This window comes from Toxoplasma gondii, chromosome X (genome assembly GCF_000006565.2).
Source record: "Toxoplasma gondii ME49 chromosome X, whole genome shotgun sequence".
Taxonomy (NCBI): domain Eukaryota; phylum Apicomplexa; class Conoidasida; order Eucoccidiorida; family Sarcocystidae; genus Toxoplasma; species Toxoplasma gondii.
This window is the reverse complement of record NC_031478.1, coordinates 5807520-5820696: the sequence shown is the minus strand read 5'-3', so window position 1 is coordinate 5820696 and position 13177 is coordinate 5807520. Positions and strand designations below refer to the sequence as shown.

The 13177-nt window shown below is 52.9% G+C and overlaps 3 protein-coding genes across 3 annotated transcripts; all 3 read right to left on the bottom strand.

The window, feature by feature from the left end:
- Window positions 1-427: 427 nt before the first annotated feature.
- Window positions 428-2314, bottom strand: TGME49_237270 (hypothetical protein). The gene has a single exon (XM_002369038.2). The coding sequence runs from the start codon at window positions 1855-1857 to the stop codon at window positions 1270-1272; it is 588 nt and encodes a 195-aa protein (XP_002369079.2). The 5' UTR covers window positions 1858-2314; the 3' UTR covers window positions 428-1269.
- Window positions 2315-3277: 963 nt separating this feature from the next.
- Window positions 3278-8365, bottom strand: TGME49_237260 (Coiled-coil domain containing 124 family protein). The gene is made up of 7 exons (XM_018780490.1): window positions 7094-8365; window positions 6483-6587; window positions 6266-6346; window positions 5843-5951; window positions 5400-5479; window positions 4888-4983; window positions 3278-4254 (listed from the first exon to the last, which is right to left on the bottom strand). Exons 1-7 carry the CDS (start codon window positions 7241-7243, stop codon window positions 4180-4182), a joined length of 696 nt encoding a protein of 231 aa, XP_018635765.1. The 5' UTR covers window positions 7244-8365; the 3' UTR covers window positions 3278-4179.
- Window positions 8366-8495: 130 nt separating this feature from the next.
- Window positions 8496-12992, bottom strand: TGME49_237250 (hypothetical protein). The gene is made up of 4 exons (XM_002369036.2): window positions 12166-12992; window positions 11593-11740; window positions 11036-11245; window positions 8496-10440 (listed from the first exon to the last, which is right to left on the bottom strand). The coding sequence occupies exons 1-4, from the start codon at window positions 12399-12401 to the stop codon at window positions 10255-10257; spliced, it is 780 nt and encodes a 259-aa protein (XP_002369077.1). The 5' UTR covers window positions 12402-12992; the 3' UTR covers window positions 8496-10254.
- Window positions 12993-13177: the final 185 nt, after the last annotated feature.

Below are 13177 nucleotides of genomic sequence, written 5' to 3'. Positions count from 1 at the left end.
AGACCGCAAACCGCCAAGATGGAGACGAGAACCTGAAAAAAACAGAAAATGAAGAGTAAACGGCGGCACAACGTTTGCCAGTGGGTCGGTCCCCGGTTACGGGAAGGCACGACGTGAAACGGCCGGGGGGACAGCGACTTAAGGTCGTCTGGTGTTGGGGGGGGCGGACCAGGAAACCACGAGACGTTTTGGATCGAATCGCCGCGACAAACAAATGAGAGAGCGGAAAAGCGTCCGCAGGTGAAGAAGTTAAAAGGCGCCGTTGCTTTTCGGGAAAACGCTGCTCTTCGATACGAAGGACAGTCTCGCACAGAGAGCTGCCTGCCAGCGGAACTGGGTTTCGCGCAGTCGCAGTGTTCGAGCGCGGACGCACCGTTCGAGCGTGTTGTTCTCACGCGAATCTTTTTCTCCAACTCGATGTTTCTGTCACGAACGTGGTCGCTTTTTCTCAACGCGGGACTGCGTCTTCGCGAGAGACGGGAAATTCGCGTGTGAACGCCAGGCGAAGCCGCGCGCCCCGAGTTGTGTTTTACGGGGCAAAAAATCGCAGTTTGTGCAAGAAAGTCGAGCGCAGAAGCGTCCTTTCCGCGAAGTCAAGGAGACGGGCTCGCGCTCTACGTTTTTTAAGCCACGAGATGACCAGCGAAAAGGCTCGCTGAACGGTCCGCGTGCGTTTTCCGACCCCCGCGAAAAGAGTGTCCCTCGTGCGCAGTTTTTCGCTTTGTGACACCGAGAGGGTCCTGAAACTGCGCCAAGAGACGAAGACCAGGAAATGCGGCAATGCCTTGTAAAAAAGCCTTGCCAGTCTTTCATTCCGCTTCGGCAGCCCTGCACGAATTACTTGAGTGGAACGTGGTCTGGAGAAAGGGAAAGAGTTGCCAGCCACGCGTTCCCGTATACGAACAGGTGGCTTGCTTGCCGGTACAGGAGCGCGGAAAAGTGACGTGGAAAGCCAAGTGTTGTAAGACCGCCCCTCTTGTTTTTCATCTGTGTCGTCTGGGACGCGAGAGCACAGAGCGAATTCACGGAAGAACTGGCGAGTTCATGACGTTGTCTCAGAGACAAGGCGTCCTCACGGTACCGACGCGGTCGGAAAAACGGCGTGGGCAAAGGGGGAATGCCGTCGCGTGCCTTGTTAACGCCTGTTCGGCGTCGTGCTGCAAAAACACAAGGCTACTCGAAGCAAGTTTCAGGGACCGCAGACATTCGGTGCTCTGCCTCGAGCACTGAGACGAACGCACCGTTCAATGGCCCTGTATAGCATTGCATTCAGTTGAGTAGCATTAGGTCTGATAACCCCCACATAGCGTCTAAATCTAGTGGAACGAGCTCTCTTCGTTGAAGCTGCACCCGTATCGAATTCCCCTTTCTAGCATTTCTGCTTGGCGGTGAACAGACTCTCTCATCTTGGAGTAGGGATAAGGTGGAAGACGCGGATTTGCCCTCGAGGTGACAAGGATGCGCAGTAAGTATATCAGTGGATCTACTTCTAGAAAGACAGACATGTCTCGCTGCCTTAAGCACTTCCCCACTGGCTTGGCGGTGTCCAGCAGCCACAAAGAACTTGGGTCTACCTGCCCGGTGCAGAAACATTCCAACGCCGGGAGATGTTCCCCAACAACCGGATCGCGTTGGCTCCCGTAGATCTATTGTTCGCTTTGTTTTATGAGTGGCCATGTAGGGACCTAACAACTTCAGAGCCATTAAAATTTTTCGTCTGGACTTCAAACGAGCGCAGCGCTCCCAGTGAGACGGACTTATTCTGGAATGGTGCAGCGACCTTAGAAAGGTCAAAACAACAAGTACACGAGATCTTTCGAAGCGGCTGAGAGTAGAGATTTCGAGAACGTGCCTCATTTCTGCGAGAAAATGCGAATAATGCAACAGGTGCTGCCGACTTGTGGATCGCGGGCCTTTGTACAGAAACAGTATCTACTTTTCACCTGGCGTCCCCACGAATCAAGTGTCGATCTGCAAAGCCTGTGCGTTGACTTGTTGAAATGGGCAGAGCACTTCTTCGAGAGTTTCCTTGGATCTATTCCGTGTTGTTGTTTTACAATGAACACATTCGCAGGAAGCCGAGTTGTCACACGACGGTGGCACGAGCAGCGAGAACGCAAGCCACGTTCAGCGGCAAAGTGGGCAACTGCTGCACTTGACAGTTCCCAAGAGGATATTCACTTTGGTGGTCTTCCTTTTATTCTCAGTCTGTACAGAATGCTTGGATCGGATTCTTGTCGGTCTTGCACTTGTTTACCAACTGGTAACGCGACCCCTGAATTCCTACGGTACTACCACGCGGGAGGAATGAGTTTCTGGGTGATCCTGCACTTTATTGTCTGTACACCGAATATTAACAACGGATTCCAAATATCTGCCTCATGTTCTTCGAGGCATTGTCTTAGGATTGGGACCGCTTAATTCAGAATGGCGAACCCCACACTAGTCAACTGAGTGAAAGAATAACGGTGCTCGACCAGAGAAGTGCATCCTCCACTGTGGACTAGGGGCAACTGTAAACTTGGCATCTTTCTGGGAAAAGTTGCCACGACAAAACGACGACGTGACCGATGCGTGTGTTGCTGCCTGACACATTGCATGGACACAACCGCCTGTGTTCTGTTCCTCCCTAGTCACTGTGGACTACAAGATCGGGTACGGAAACAGAGCAGATACCGTAGCTGAGGAGGAAACCTCATTGTTTACTTTCATCTTACCAGGCACTGCGTTACTTACGAATGCTCTTGCCGTCAATTGTTGCCTGTGATTACCGCGAGGACTCAGAACAGAGTGTCAAGTTCTTTCATGACGCCTAGAACATAACCGACGTGGAATCTCCTCAGTGTCGCAAGCTATTGAAGTCCATCACTTTTCGTTGTCTTACGCAGAACACTGCGGGGTGTACAGCAAACAGCGATCGTAGGGAACTTCGTTTCCAACATCTTTTTACCCGAGTCACAATCCGCATCGTAAGTTCGTAGTCTCGGAGTTTGCTGCGTTCTGTATGCGAGTTTACACGTCACTTTGTCACTCCCCTTTGGCGGGTAAATTCTGACCTACAGTCCTGTTCCTTGAACCAAAGAAAACCGATCTGTTCTGTGTAACGGAGTGTAGCGAGTATGTCGGGCTTTTCCTCCGGCGGGGTGCCCAAGTTTGCCGAGTTGCCCCATCATTGGAAGCTTTGCAGCTCCCATTCGCATTTGACGAGGAAATGCAACTTCGATTGCCGGCTCCAGTAAGAGCCTCAGATCGGCTTTTGAGTTGATTTGAGCGATTCGCGGACACAGAGACTCTTGAATCTAACGGGGTGCTCCTGAATGCAACGGGACACGCTGTAAACGGAGGACTCCTACCCCGCAACTCTCCGCTCGTTTCTCGTGGATTCTTTTTGTCTTTCATCGCCTCAAAGCACTTAGACATCCATTTGGTTACATGCTGTGGACTTCTGTTTCACTACCCACTTCAGCTGCATCCCGCATACAGTTTTATCTGTAAACGACGAGCAAAGCAGACCCACTGACCTTCGGGTCACGGATCCAACGAAATCCCCCTTGAAAACCGCCATATCCTTGCGTATGAAGACATGCAATATGTATGTGGATTGAATGGACATAAGTATACATTACCCAACCTGGTCCGGGATTTGTTTTTGTGGTGAAAGATTTGACTTTTCGGATCTTGACGAGATATTTCTGAAAGAAGCGTGGAAGAAAAGTGACCCCCTACTTGAACGAGACAAGGCTACACGGTGCAAAGATTACCGTGTTGGGGTGCTATCGCAAACCGTCGAGACAACCAAGTTGTGGTTTTCGACTCCTGAAAAGTGTCTCTCGTAACAAGCTGACTTGAAGGACAGTTTTTGCAGCGTCTTGCGCCAGATTCGGTGGCCGTGGGTGTTCACAGTGGGGGAACTCAAATCAAAAACGCAGAGAAAAAAATCAACTCCAACTGCGGAGCGTCGGCAAACTCAGCTTCAGAAGACAGCCGCCTGGGCGTCGGTTTCGCCGAAAACACGGCAAAGTGCAGTTTAGTGGAGATCCAAGAAGACGCTCTCGCAGGCACACTCTCCCGAAGAAGGCGGCAGCTGAGAGCGAGACGTGAGAGGAGAACCGACCGAGGAGAGAGCGAACACCGGGGAGAAACAAAGTGGAGTCCTTTGTCAGAAAGCCTTGAAAAGAATCAAGGAATCGCAGTCGGCGACGAGGCAGCTGCCAACGCAGCTTGGTTCATCGGATTCTCAGGAGCCTTTCTCCACTGCAAAGCATAACCATCGAAACGACGCAACGTCTTTCGCTTTTCACGTTAAAAGCTCTCAAAATAAGAAAGTGACCCAATTGCCTGACGAACCCCGACAAAGTCACCCGAGAAGCTCCAGATCTGCTTGCAACACACAGGCGAAAAAAAGTCTTTACAGGTTCAACGAAGTCTTACAGAGTCTACCGTGGCACCCACGAAGAGGCAAGTAGCAAGATCTTGAGTCACCTATAGACGTGTCAGTAATAGAGTCTAGACTCAGAATCGAGTGCAGATCCTTCGCCACTCTGCAGCGACAAGAGGTAGATCACGGACGGTAACGGTTTCCAAAATCTTCCTCAGTCTACCTAGGCACGAGTCTGAGGCTCGCCTTTCCTGCGAGTTCGCAGGGCAATCGTCGAGCCCTGAATCGCAAAACTTGCCTGGAAATTCAGAGTTGCGGGAAAACTGAAAAAGAACTCTGCTGTCCCTTCCTCTCGCATCGTCTTCCAGGAACGCCTGTACCTCTTCGTGGTCTTCGAATCACATCTTCAGTGGCTACAGGAAACACGGAAATCTACCTCTGTTCTGGGGAAAAAGAGACAGCCTAACCTGTTAGTATTTCCATAATGTTAGCGCAAAAAATAAACATACCTGTTTGGACAGCATCTCAATGAGCTGAGATCTCTTCAGAGAAGGATTCTCTGCCTTGAGACGTGGCAACCAAATTTCCTCGTAGGCCTTGTACGCCTGACACAAAAACAAAAAACGACTCATGCCTGCGCACTGAACAGACCTGAAAACGGCAACTCTAAGCGCAATGCCTACAGCTGCATGATTCGCATAGACAGCTATACGTATTTCATATACCTACCCCTATATCCAGATAAAAAACAGAAGTCTGTGGTGAACAGAAAGGTATCTTTCGAATGCACAGAAGTGGAGGGACGAGCATACATGAGGAGGAGGCGACGAGCCCAGCGTGAGCGTTCTTAGACTTTCGCAACGGTTCAGCGCGCGAGAAATATCTTGAGACGGCTGCGTGACGTCAATGAAGAGGCCGCTCGAAAGTGACAAGTCAGGAAGACTGTGCACTTAGTGCGGCCCTCCCAGAAGACTTCTTTCGAAGACAAATCGTTTCTCGTCACTTCGTTCACTCGGCCTACCGCCTTCACTCTCCTCTCCGGATGCCGGTCCGCCCCCTCACTCAGCGACATCGCAGCCAGCGCCTCGTCGATCGATGTCGCTGCGAAAATGTGGAGAAACGAAAAGGCGGACAAGTGAGGAAAAGCAGGAGACAGGGAAACACGACCGCCAGAAGACTACCTGAGCGCAGAAGCCAACGGCTCTCCAAGACGCCCAGAACCGCGAATGCATTCTTTCTCGATCGCACAGTTCCGCACACGTACAGTCTCGATCGTTCGCTTTCTTCCCCAAGAGTTCACTCTCTCTCTCTCTTTCTTCGTCACATATGAGTTCGATGCTTCTCTCTCAGTGACAGTCCGCCGACCTCTCTCTGTTCACCGTGCGAGTTCGCCATCGCGGTGCGCAGCGATGAAGAGAGAACACGCGTCTGGAGAACGTTCGCCGACAGACTTCTTTTGCTGACCTGTCGCGAACTCGATTCCGGCCTCGCGAGCCTCGAGCGTTTGCTGGCGAAGGATGTGATTGATGTTGGGTTGAATGTCCCCGTCCACCGGAACGCCTTTGGTCTCCGCCTGCGAGAACACGAAGAGCAGTCAGACGAGCGTCAGTCCAACAGGCTCGAGACGTTTCGATGTGCCTGCAAGGTCTTCCGAGTTTTTCCATGACACACAAATGCATTCGTTCACCGTCTGGAAAACAAAGCAACGCCTCTGGGGCTGCCGTTGACAGTCCCAGCTGTTCGACGCGTCCGTCTCCACTTTGCTCTCTCTGGCCACACCCGACCTTCGCATGTCCTGGACAGCGCGCAAGAACTCGGCTCTTCAAACGCTCGCTTCTTCTCTCTCCGACCCAACGCTCTCGTCTCCGTCCATCTGCGCGGACTCACCTCTGCGGCCTTCTTCTTCTGCGCGGCTGCGAGCAGCGCGCGCTGCTGAATCTGGGCACGAGTCAACTTCGGAGGAGAGGCCTGCAGTGAAAAAGAGCGAAGCGCGAAGAGCGACAGCGCAGAAAAGAGAGTCGGCGAGAGAAGGTGGAGAACGCGAAGAGAGAAACGAGACGACAGGCAACCAGAGAAAGTCGAAGGAAACACGCACTCGTCTCACCTTCTTCTGTGTGTTTCTCGCAGCTGCGGCGTCCTCCTCTGCCGCCAACCGCCTCAGCTCGGCCTTGTGCTGCAAACGTTCCTCAGCCTTCTGCTGTGCTGTCGCCTGTCGCGAAAAAGAAACACAGGAAAAGCCACTGAACGTCTGAGTCGAAATCGTCGTCCCAGATCGAAGTCTTCTCAACTCTTCGCCCCTAACAGGTCGTCAAATAGAACCGGGCTGTCCACCGATGCATATATATATATATGCATATATATATATATATCTTTATATATATATATATATATGCCGAAACAGAGGAACCTGGTTTGCGGCGTGATGCTGTGAAGTGTCCGTACACCGACAGCGATTGCAGCACCAACTCCTTTTGGACGGAAAAGCCTCTAAGACTCAGCGAGTTGCATATCTACGTGCGAGTTTGACTGCATGCGCGGGCGCGATTGTTGCCCGGAGTTCCAACTGGGCAGTTTGGAGAGCCGGAAAAGATGCACTGGTTTCCGGAGTCTTGTCAGTGGGGTGAAAAACAAAAAAGGCGATGCAGCGCTCGTCCGTCACGTGACGTCTGTCAAACGCGAATCTCTCACCTCTGTGCTCCGGTCCGCAGAACTCACCTTTCGCTCAGCCTTTCGCGCGAGCGCTTTGTCGTTGTCTTCCCAGCTCTTTCTCTCCGCCTCTTCCAGTTTTATCCGAGCAGCCTCAGCGGCTGCAGCAGCTTTGCGTTCTCGCGCCTCGACGGCGCGTTGATTCGTGGAAGGCGCCATGGCGAAACTTGGGGATCTGAACACGGTTTGGAGGGCAGAAATGAGGCCCGCTGGAAAAAGGCGAAACTGGCGTCCCCCTTCTCTCCTCGGGCCGCCAGCTGTCCAGACACCTCACGCCTCCACAGACGACGCGCACAACACGTTCCCCTCTGTGGCGGGCACCGCCGAGGCGCGCAGTAGAATCCGGTTTTCCACGGAGACAGAGGTTCCAGAAAAGACAAAAATGAGACGCTCACCCTTGTCCTACGGACTCGAAAGGGCACTCAGTGTATCGGGGATCATCTGAAACTCGACTCGCCGACTCTTCTGAAGCATCACCAACGGACAGCAGAGGGAACTGGAGAAACGAGAGAGAACGGGCCGTCGTCTGAGGCTGACCGCGCGGAGTCACGAGGTTCCGCCTCTGCAGGAAGACGAAGTTCCGACGGGGAAGAGACCGCAGAGCAATCGGAAAGCAAACGGAAGAAAACTCGACAGCCTAGAGAAGTGACAGGCTCGCGGAAGAACATTCCGGTCGAGACGGCGGCGGAGTTCCACAATCTAACCAACGCTGCGGAGAAACTCACGTTACGAGAAAGAACGAAGTCGTGATGCCTGTCGAGCTTCACCCCAGCGGACTGCTTCCGATTGCTCTGCGTGCGGCGCTTCTACCTGGACTCGCAGAGGGGGGAGAACGAGGAAGAAAGAAGCGCCAATTTTCTGGAGAAACGAAGCCTGCGATGAGTGTTGTTCGTCTGCAGGAACGAACGAGTCGCGTTCAGGGCGCAGAGAAACCGCCTGCGAACGGTATCCGTCGAAATTGGGGACTCGCTGGGATGGACGTCCAGCGGAGGAGCGGTGTCTTTCCCGCAAGGGCAGGGGGGAAGAAGTCGAAGAAAGACATTCGTTCGCGTGGAGTCCACTCACGTCGGTTCGTGGATTCGAAGGAAGGAAAAGGCGCTCTGAGAACGCAAAAAGCGTCGCTGAGTTGCCCGCGAACCGAGGCGCTTTTCAGCATTCCGACACCCAGTCAAGAGAGCATCGACTCCAGCTCGATGACCGTCAGAAAGCTGGGTTTCCGAGCGCGTTTTAAAGGCGCAGCACCTCTCGCGGGAAAGAAGGTGAAGGAACGCAGTCGACTTCAGAAGAAGAAAGCTCGACGAAGCGCGGTGTCGTTTTCCAAGAGTCGCGAAAAACGCTAGACACGCCAGCGGCCTCGCTTCTGCCTCCACGAAAAGAAGGTCCAAGGCTCATCCTGCATGCGCAAAGACGCCCGCCCCGTGTTTCGAGCGCGAGGAGAAGCCACAAAAACAGCGTCTGCCAGCCACATTGGAAATGAAGCTGCGCCTAATCGAACGAACGTACTTTTCCGCCGATCGGTCGGAGATACCGTAAATCCGGTGGCAAGTCTGCTGGAAACCTGACGCACGCAGGGGGGCTGGGCTGCTGATGGAGGAGAGCCAGGAGGAGAAGAGTCTACAGGATGCTCGGTTCCTCATTTTTTTCCGAGATACTTCCCGCTTTCTTCGTACAGAGCGCTTTTCTTTCTGTGAAGGTGTCAGCTTTCCCTCTACAACGTCTCAGGACTGCAGTACTCTCTCCGTGGCTCTCCTCCAGATCCACCGCGAAGATAGCAGCGGAGTCTTCTTTTCTGCAGTCCGTGCTTACCGTCGTGAGGCTTCGGAATCAGCGGACTTTTTTGACGACACATCTACTCTTCGAGCTGTGACACACGCCAGTCTACCCTGTGTCGCAGGAGTCTTTCACGGACTCCAGTTATGACAGAGAATTTCCTGTGAAGCTCCGCGAGGCAATAGGCCGAGTTCTTCGTCCCAGCCTATTATATGGGGTGCATATATGTTTTTAATTCACTCTGTGAAACCCTCCAGTTTTAGTCGAGGACTGCTCGTCTCTAGCCCGTTCCTATCCACTCAGACAAGTCGTAACAGAGTCTCTGTGTCCGTGTCGCTTCCTGGCTTTGTATTTAGAGACGCAGCTCCCCAGAAATTGCAAGGGACCCTTCAGTCGAAAAGCAGGTGTTTCAACTGATCAACACTTCAGCCTATTCGGAACGAAATTCAGTTCCGTTTCCTCCCACAAAAAAGAGAGACTCGATCTCGCCTATGAAAGTCTGTGTCCCTGAGTCCGAAAAGTTCGACGACACGATAGAATCGGGCTGCTGCTGGGAAGCGCGCCTCCTCCAAACTGGACTGTTTTCAATTGAAGCTACCGATTTTGGCAGCAATTACTTCCAACACCGCAAAATATGCTAGAAAATACCATTCAGGTACGAGGTGAAGTGGGGTGACGAACCGGCTGACTGGTATTTTTGAGTTACCTGGATGTGATGGTTCCATCAAACGCAAAGCCGCTTGTAAGATCACTCCAATTAACTATGATAGACAAACACTTCGGAAACTTGCAGACACAACAACGGGGTGAGGATCGTGTCTGTGAGGAGTGACGCTCGGCGAAGAATGCGGGGAAGCTAAAAATTTCAATTTGCAGTGTCTCACAGGGCCTCTAGCTCCAGTTTCTCTGATAGGTGTCGGTCGCACAGCCCCCCTGGGAACATCTCTCCCTGCAGATCTCTGCAGTCTCTTCCTCATTGAAGGCTTCACCTCAAGCTTGTTCTCGTGTTTTCATCAAAGGAAAACCAGTGTGAGAGCCTCCCCTGTGGGAGAGTGATGAGACATCGCCCAGTGACAAAGAGAGGAACGCACCCGTTCTTTGTCTCAGTTGCCTTCTCTAGGCAGGTTTTCTCTCTAAAAAAAGTCCATGCTTCTTCTCTTAGGACCCCTCGCTTTCCCTATTCTTCCAAACGCTGGCCGACAGAAGACCGTCTCAGCGTCGGCGAAGAGGGTCAGTCTCGACTCCGATGTACATACAGTGGCGCCCAGGCTCCACCACCGAGTCCGAGTGCGTCCTTTTTCGGAGATCAGCGAAGCCCCTGCGCAAGTGGACTCGGCCGACACAGCGGAAGCAACAGCCACGGTGTACGTACACCAGCGGGCGCCTTCTCGACGTCGGCCTCACACAATGGTTTTCACTTCGAAGTGAGACCTCACGGCGTAGATGTGAACAAGAGAAAGAACTATTTGCGAGCACATCTGGACTACCTTCCAGAGACTCGCGCGATTGCGCGTCGAAGTGCCTAGCTGTTCGTGGACGGACATGCGGGCAAGGGAGTTCGACTGTTGCTCGAAGAGGCCGTTAGCCTGAAAACATCAGAAAAAACGGAGTTCCGCCAGAACAGTCCTCTTCAGAAAACGCGTCGAAAGCAGCCAGTTCAGCGCTGTTCCCCTGAATTCAGAAGAAACTCGCAAAGGGGTGCGCCAAAGCGTCAGATCTGCATTTTTGTGGGAGACAGAAACAGGTGAATGCGCGTTTGACTCGCCACGACTACTCGCGGACAGTGCCCTTCTTGTTGATAGAGGAAACGACCTGCGCGTTTTCCTTGACCAATCTAAGAGTCTCGCTAGAGCAAACGCGGCTAAGACGCGTCAGATGAATGCATGGCGACGTCTCCCCGAGTCCTCTCGCGCGCGACAGCTCTGTAGAGTCGTGGCATATCTTTGTCTCTTTCTGCTACAAATCTCCGGTTTCGCCTCTCTCCAGAGCCTCCCCTCGACAGCCCAAATCTTCTCTGCTGTTCAAAAAGCAGGCCTTCCTTGTTCTGCGTCGAGGTCTCTCCCTTCCAGAGTTCAGCTTCTACCCCGGAGTTCTCTCCTCGCGGTGTGCATCCACGTGCGGTGTCTGCCTTCGTCCAGACTTCCCGGAGAGATGAACGGCCCTGTGAAGAACAACTCTCACCATGTCGAGAACTCTATCGGAGAGATTCTTCAGCTCCTCCGTGTGGCTGCTCATCACCAGCTGATTGACGTCGGGCGGACGCTTGGAAGTGTCTGGCTGCTCGCGCGCGTCGTCCACAGCCGTCGGAGCAACATGGAAGTTGAGAGTCACCGTCTGGGCATACGTCAAAGTATTCGCGACGCAGAGCTTGAAGTAGCCCGTAGACGGAAGCTGCAGAAACGGGAAAACGGGGCACCCGACACAGTCCACAGGCTGTCTGTACACCCGACACATTCCACAGGCTGTCTGTACACCCGACACAGACCGGGAAGGGGGAGAGCTCTTCGGGAGGCGGACGCGGCGATTTGAGACCCTTCGACCAAGTCGCCTCGCATGCGCTGGACGAGACGCTGGCCTCCAGTGAAAGCGCAAACAAATGGACGCCGGTCTACTGGCGACAAAACAGCACTCTGTCCATAGAGACACACATCTGAGCAGAACACAAGGATTTTGCACAAATGCGTGAATAAGTTGAAATGCATGTCTATGGACGAGAGACAGCATTTAAGTCGACTTACTTGGACATTGAATGCAGAGCTTTCCTTCCCGGAGGAGAAGAGCACTTGGCTTTTGATTTGAGGTTTCGGGTGATCAGGATCCGGTGGCACGACAGGGCCCTCGACGCTAACGCGAACGCGGTCGCTTCCTCTGAAAGATTCATAGCGACTGAGAGAAGCAGAGAGAAGAACAAAGCAGAAGAGATCAACAGCGATAAGGACGAGCGCAGCACAGAGCGCCTTTCCCATGCACTCTCCCCACACCGGGTTCACGGTGCCTGTCTGCCAAAGTCTGTTTTCCTTCCCTCTCAAGAAAATAAAGCGCGCTCAAACATGCATCGACGAGTCCGCACACAAGCGTACGTACACTCCTAAACACACGGACGTCCCCTGAATGCCACGCAGGAATATATATATATATATATATGTATAAATCTATATATATATATATATATATATATATGCAGATCTATATGCATATCTTTATAAAGGTGTACGTGTGAAGATGTCTACGGAAACGTATGCGTATTTGCCCAGTTTGCCGTTGTTCGCCCTTCTCGTCAGCGGTCTCTGAGATCGGCTCCGGCCGCGTACCCATTGATGTTCATGCGTGGAGCGTTGATCGGGACAAAGAAGCACTCGCGTCCGCTTCCTGGAACCTCGAAGAGAACAGCCTCTGTGGAGTGAGGGAGGAAAACGCAGAGGAAAAGGACGACACAGAGGAAAGAGGCGCTCTTTCCGGCCGCAGGTTTCTCGACAGCCGCCCGCCTGAGGTGAGACCAGAACCCAGAACTGCCTGTTGTTCGGCCAGGCGCCATCTTCGCGTGCATAAAGAAAAATGGAAAAGGAGAGAGCAAAAGAGGAACAGGAGCTACGAACAAAAACAAAGGTTTTCACAGAAAATTTGCGGAGCCGCCAGACAAGAGACAGGCGGTGAGCCGAGAGAGGAACCTGGGCAGATACTTGGCGGCGACGGCGGAGGGAAAGAGAGAGACGGAAGAGAAGACGCAAACGGAGGGTGGACCGAAGTGAAAAACAGAGAAAGCAAAGAGAAAAAGGCGGAAAGGAGAGGAAAAGAGGAAGAAAACGCACAGGATAGACACGGTTGCGAGCTGCGGGCGGCAGTCGTCGGTCTCTGAGAACAGAAGACAAAGCAAACGCGCCGTTGCGTTCTTTTCGCGACCAGTCGAAAACGGAGTGGAGAGACCGTAGAAGACGGGAGAGGGAAGTGGCACGGCGAAAAAGACATGAAAAAGAGGCGACAGTGTCGGCGCCGGCAAGACAAGGAAGCGCCGAAACCAGAAATCAAAAGGCGCTGCAGAAAGTCAGGGGAAAACGAGGACCGAGTGTACACACTGCGGTGCACTTTGTATCACGCAATTAGAGAAGTCTACGCGCCGAGTGCGAAAAGAAAAAGACTGGCTACCGGCGTTCCAGCCGCGGAGGGGGACTTGCCTGGCAAAACAGCAGGCCTCTTCGAAAATCGGACTATACTTCGTCTCACTCTGCGCATGCAGCTTGACCGCCTCTCCACGTTCGCGCTGCGCTCGCTGCGCTGTGACTTGATGCGCTTTTCTGCCAGTCAAGAAATGCATCTGAAGGTTTC

Coding starts and splice junctions, on each gene's coding strand:
- TGME49_237270 (XM_002369038.2), bottom strand. CDS start 1,857: ATGAGGCACGTTCTCGAAATCTCTACTCTCAGCCGCTTCGAAAGATCT.
- TGME49_237260 (XM_018780490.1), bottom strand. CDS start 7,243: ATGGCGCCTTCCACGAATCAACGCGCCGTCGAGGCGCGAGAACGCAAA. Junction 5,952..6,265: donor AGAAGAAGAAGGCCGCAGAG/GTGAGTCCGCGC, acceptor GTGTTCTCGCAG/GCGGAGACCAAAGGCGTTCC. Junction 5,480..5,842: donor CGGAATCGAGTTCGCGACAG/GTCAGCAAAAGA, acceptor ACATTTTCGCAG/CGACATCGATCGACGAGGCG.
- TGME49_237250 (XM_002369036.2), bottom strand. CDS start 12,401: ATGCACGCGAAGATGGCGCCTGGCCGAACAACAGGCAGTTCTGGGTTC. Junction 11,246..11,592: donor GCTCTGCATTCAATGTCCAA/GTAAGTCGACTT, acceptor CCGTTTCTGCAG/CTTCCGTCTACGGGCTACTT. Junction 10,441..11,035: donor CCGATAGAGTTCTCGACATG/GTGAGAGTTGTT, acceptor TGATGTTTTCAG/GCTAACGGCCTCTTCGAGCA.